The sequence below is a fragment of the Crassostrea angulata genome, chromosome 2 (assembly GCF_025612915.1).
Source record: "Crassostrea angulata isolate pt1a10 chromosome 2, ASM2561291v2, whole genome shotgun sequence".
Lineage (NCBI taxonomy): Eukaryota > Metazoa > Mollusca > Bivalvia > Ostreida > Ostreidae > Magallana > Magallana angulata.
The window spans coordinates 73,171,149-73,177,465 of record NC_069112.1 but is presented as its reverse complement, the minus strand read 5'-3'; the positions used below and the strand labels follow the sequence as shown (position 1 = coordinate 73,177,465).

Genomic DNA, 6,317 nt, shown 5'->3' with positions numbered 1-6,317 from the left:
GCACCTTGCGGAAACCAATATCCGATATACCACAGAAGCTCCCCATGTTTTAACTTCCTCAGTTTTAAGTTTTTTTTACAAAGATGTTTTTTCGGTGGCTATGTCTTGGATTGTTGGCGTTTACTGGTGCATATGGTAAGTCTTGTATTATTAAGTTTCCAATAAGTTAAAGCTAAGTTACTGTTTAGTAGAATTGTTAAATGTTAATGAGTGTTTATTTCTGTGTGTGCTAAATGAGGCTAGACATATCTTTGTTGTGCGCCTGAATTTGGTTTAACAAGTTACTTCCTGGTTAAATGTGTGTCTTAATATAGATAATACAGATAATACAGATAATACAAAAAGTACAGATAATACAGATAAATTCTGTATTTGGCCGTCCCCGATGTACATACTGAATTTGTACATAAGTTGATAAATTTCTTATTAATATTATTCATTATGCGTTGATAATTCTAGTTATACTATTGTTTGCTAACAATCAAATGTAACCAAAAAAAAAACACTTTAACCCTCAATGTATTTGGTCATCCCCGATTCATAAAAAGATCTGTACATACGTTAATAAAAATCATTTTAGTATTATTATATGGTCTTTGTACTGCCACTAATATTGTTGATCCGTGGGATGCCAAATAAGACGACAGTCAGTTAACCAATTTATTCTATATGGTAAAAGACTGCAATACAAAATAATACAATCATAAGCAAAACAATAAACAATCATATGTAAAACAATAGTACAGTTTCATCCTTAGCCACACTGACAATTTTTTATGTCACAAATAAGTTTCCATAGTTTTAAAATTTAAGCAGGACTCTTGTGCAAGGCAATTATATGCTGTACTTATAATATCGAACAGACAATCAATATGATTTCTTATGAAATATGCTTACATGTAATATAATCTCATTCAGTGAGATACATTCTAGTATGATGTTTAAGTATAAAACATGAATGTACGACATAGACACTAATGGCGCACCATAGTCCTGCACGAAGCCTTCAGATATCATAAATTTTAACAGTTAGACAAGTAATTGAGATATATGCATTATACAAAGTGTTCTTTGATATAAAAAGAGTGTATTGGCATGTGCACAAGTACTTACACTGTTATTTCCCTAGATTACCATCCGAAAACAACAAAAAACATGGTGCGCGGCATGGCACACTCAAACTTGAATGACGTCATCTATCCGAAAATTAACTCGTACCAAAACAATTCTTACTAACACGAATAAAATACATATTTGAGGCGGCACAGTCTTAACAATTCTAGTTATTGGGTTTTTTTTAAAATATCAAATATATCAAAAACTAAATTAGCCTAAAAAAAGTTGCACGACTTTATTTTTCTTTCGTTGATCTTATTTTGTATACGGCTTCTAAACATATTTTATCAAATTAAAAAAAAGTTGAATGAATAATTTGCAGCTATGTGGTAAATGTAATACTGTTTTTCAAAAACGAAATGCATTACAGATTGTATTGATATGGTTTTGTTATATCGATATTTTTCAATATTGCAAAAAAGTTAAATAACTTAAAGACCATTGCTAGTCTTCTAGAGGGAGATAGTCATGCATGTTAAATACTTCAACAGAACAATACTTTTCTTTATGGTTCATGCGGATCTGAAGTGGCCAAAGGCCGCGTTACCAGGCTATCTATTCTTCTATATATGAGAATTGAAACATTGGGTCGTGTAATACATTCTGTCGGAAGATATAAATTACACTAGGTTTCCCTTAATAGTGAAGTAGAAAATACTAGGAATTTGTTAATTTATTTCTCTTATAATAATTCAATGATTGATACTACCTTCAAATTTGTCCTTAAAATCTCTTTAAAATTCAGTTTGGACAAATACGTCTTATTCCCTTTAAAAATGGACGCATTTATTGTATGTAAAATGTTTTTTTATAAGCCTTTTCATATCCAGTTGTAAATGTTTAAAAGCAAGTAAATGTGATTGTCATCTACCCCCCCCCCCTCCCCCCTCTTTCGCACCATTTTCATATGGCTATACACTGCTGACTGATGAAAACTAATTTAAACAAATCCAAATTTAAATCAGCATTATAAGAATATTTAATTAAAGTAAAAAAAAAAAAAAGATTTAAGGCATTGATTTTAGTTGTCATCTGATAAAATTGTTACTTTTTTCATGTATCTTGCGGAAACGTGTATACTATAAATTGTAAAGGCTCTGTATAAACTGTCTTCCTCTTGTCCAATATTGTCACATTGATGGGGTTTTTTCTGGCCATGTTTAGCATTGTTTAACTTTCTCTATTGGTTATAGTAGGAACATGATAATTTTATTTCAATTTCTAACGAATACCAGTGGATCGTCTTGGCTAATTATATATATATATATATATATATATATATATATATATATATATATTATATATATATATATATATATATATAATTTAAATTTAATTTATTAATTAATCATCATAATAAACTTGTTCAACTATGAATTCAAAATGATATTTAATGAATTCAAAATGACAATATCTCAGAGGCTACATCAGTAGGTGATCTCCACATTTACTTCATGGTCATAAAACTTGGCTAATGAAGTTATCACCATCATCATTAACCGATGACGTATATCTAATTTTTTTTTATGTAACTTCCATTTCAATGGTAATACACTTTATATCAACATCACTTCTGAATGCGTCAGTTATTTGAATGCTTAAATATCAAACGGCCAATGCGTAAAAAATGTAGCATTTGCATGTGTGCTAATTTTTGTTAAAAATGTATTTATCAATCAAAGTTAATATTTTATTTAAAACTTTTATCAGGGGTGGGTTTTTTTTCACTAGGTGCTTTATCACGTTGTTAAAATGCTCTAGAAGAAAAAAGAATTCAGATGGATATGCACACAATTTTAAGTTGAATTTAATTGTTCTATGTATTGTGTGTATATATTTACTTTGTCTTGATTGGATGGAAAAATGTCTATCAAATAGCACGCAAGTGCGTAAACGTACAAAAAACAAAGTAGCTAGTTATTGTAAAAAACGATGTAACATAGCACGAATCGTAGTGGTATACACGTCGAATACTGTAAAGTCCTTATTTTACGCGAGTACTTAATTCTGCGAGAACATAAAATCGCGATCACAATTTTTTGTTATAACTTTCAATAGTTCAAAACTGTATCTTAAAAATGAAAGCGAGATTTTAAAATCCCCGAGGGCTGCTTCCAGTGCTTTTACACGGAAATTAATTCCTTTTGCGATTTATTAGGAATAAAATAGTACTTTTATTAGAAATTTTAGACCAGTTTGTTTTACAGAATAATATTAACTAACTACCGTCGAAATAAAAAAAAAAGAAAGAAAGAAAACTATGAAGAAGCTTTTAATAGTGTAATTCTCGAAATCCCACGTGTTGAATAAGATGAGCTTATGTTGCCACATATTTCTAAACTTCCGCCTTTATGTTTATAATAGATTTTTTTATTCTTGTTATAAAAAAGTGTATCAAATATTAAGTATTTTCTGGTAAAGTCATTTTTTATCACTTAAAACAGGATTATATAGTCATATTTGGTTTTTCTGCTGTGGTATACACTTGAAATTGTTAAATTTCGTTAATGCGATATAATAAAATAAAAAGAATAGCAGATGGATGATGAAGATTGCCATAGAAGCTGAATTGCTTTTTACATTTAAGGTTTTTATCTAAATAAAAGAAAAGAATATATATAAATGTAATAAGGAAATAGTTATATGTTACTTATCAGAATGCATTTATATGTCTTTTAATGAAATGTTTATCTATGCATTGTCAATGGACATGACTTAAAGGCGGAACATTTTTACCGGGTGGTAAATCTCAGGTGAGGGCGGGGCTTAATTATTAGAGGTGTGAAAGCCTCCGGGGCTTGCAGTCTACCTGTGGTCGTGAACGCTGCTAATCGCTATACACAGGAGGCAAATTAATACACAGGAAATAAAGAATTAGTCAGAATTGGTCTTAGTTTAAATATCTTATTGTTCTAATGACCATACAAAGCGATTTTATACGGAAATGGTATGTGTCGTCCGAATTTTCTCTAAGCACACGTGTGTAAAGCACAATTGAAAAAATGCATTAAATTAATTCTGCTATAAAAGTACAGCTCAGTACATTGTGTTTAGCACTTGACATTGTTTAAAAAGTTAATTTTAACAATTAAAATAGTATAAGAAAACCATACGATCAGTAAGAATGTGGAATGTAAAGACAGCCATTATACGTCGACAATTAATGGAGTTCGTTTTCCATGGAGTGACGTTTACATGCACCAACTTCCAACTGAGTGAATTGCAAGTAAATATAGCTTTAGTAGCATAGTGTACGTTTGTTGTAAAAAGAAAATTTTATATGTTTTGGAGCTGTCCATGCATTTTCATGGAATTTATTAAGTCACACACATTCAACATAATTCAAATATAAGTTATGCGTTTTTTCAATAACTGAATAATCATTTTCATAATCAATTTTAATACTGGTAATGTTTAAAAATCAATTTTCGATCCCCCTATTTTCATACATGACGGAAGATATCAAAGATAACGTTGTTAATTGCTAGTAAACAGAAATCCGCGGACCTGGCAAGATCACGCTCGGACGATCACGTCAATCAAACTGGGTGCTATTGTTTCAAACTTGATTGACAAGCGGCATCATTTTGAAGTTTGCACAGGTAAAAAAGGGGGCGTTTGTAAAATGTTCGGCCTATAATAGGCGTGCCGTGTTGTAAACATTGACTTATTTAGCACTTCACAAATATAATGTTGTTGGATATTTTATAAATGTATATAAGAAATGAACTACAGTTTTGTGATGCATTTTCAATGTCTACTTAATGAACTTTTTTTCTTTTTTTCTTTTTTATAAAATGCATTTCTTAACATATAATGATGGAAGCTGTAAAAGTTTCCCTGAAAGCTTCCATAAGGCTAAAAAAGGGTCGAGTGTATAACGCTTTATTTTTTCGCCGTGGTATGTACATAGTTATAATTTTTCTTTAATTTTTGTTGTTTTAATATATTTCTAGTTATATTTTTTTTTAATGTCTGAAACCAAAAAAAAAAACAAGAAAACTCTTGAGCAAATATCTAAAAATCCGAAAAATAAAGATAACCAGGAACATTTTAACAAATTTTCATAGGGCCTGATAGTTTGATGGAGTATTCTAAAAATCATCAGAATTGCAAATACAAAATTGTAATAATGAACAGTTTTTTAAAACAAAAGTTCAAAGGAAAATAGAAAAAGAGGCAGACAACAAACGATGACCTCCACAAAAAATTAAGGTAGTAACGGAAGACATGTTCTCTGTGTTGTAATCGGGAAAACAGATTCCAAAACTTCTAAGTGCTCTTAAGATAAGTATAAATAGATAACGTCGGCCTTTGACCTAGAGAAAGATTTTATTTTGCTGTCGTTTGCTGAAGTCGTTGTATCGACCAGAAAACTACAAAATATTGACCTCAATCGAGGTAGTTGATAATCTTGTTTTATGAACTTGTTTGTGTATAACATGCCTCGTTTTAGACCTGTCCATACATAAACAATGCCCTTGGCTATCCAATAAACTAAGAGATAAAACACTCATATGTAGATGTTAAAGATATATTGCTACATAAGTGCATGCAAGAAAAATTGACGATAGAAAAAAAATGTAGTCTTCACGTTGAAGAAGCTTTTAAATGTATAATTCCTTATATTCCCCGTTTAACATGAATGCGCTTACCACAAACTTGTCAGCTTCCGTCCTTATATATATAGTCATTTAAAATGCTTGTCATAAAACAGTGTATCAAATATTAAGTATTTTCCGGTAAAGTCAAGTTTTATCACTGAAAAAGAGCAAGAGATTGTATAATCATCCTCATGGAGAGAGAACAAACTGGTTTTTATAATGTGTCATGCTCATGAAAAGGGGTTATTTTTGTTAGCGCGATAATGATATTAAAAATAATAGCAGATAATCAAGTTAGTGAGGGGAGTAAAGAGGATACATGACACTTAACACGTGACTATCATTGCAGTGATGCATTTTCACAACAGGAGTTGGGAAAACTTTAACAGTTCCAATTTAAGAAATGTAAATGTAAATTATCATAAGGGGTTAATGTAATCAAATATATTACATATGTCATATATCCAATTTTAAATAAACAAAAGCCTATCACTTCTGGTGAGATATTTAAAAAAATCTCTTTTCGGGTAAAAAAATGTGTCCTTATGACATTTCAGAAAATGTAAATGATTAAGACATAAATTGTATGTTGATGAT

General features: G+C 30.2%; 1 protein-coding gene across 1 annotated transcript in view; it reads left to right on the top strand.

Moving 5' to 3' along the window:
* Positions 1 to 6,317, top strand: part of LOC128172342 (multiple epidermal growth factor-like domains protein 10) — a 32,139-nt gene continuing 25,822 nt past the window's right edge. Inside the window, exon 1 of the mRNA XM_052838144.1 lies at positions 1 to 135. Coding sequence (XP_052694104.1) covers positions 84 to 135 — 52 coding nt within the window. The 5' untranslated portion in view covers positions 1 to 83. The remainder of the gene's footprint in view (positions 136 to 6,317) is intronic.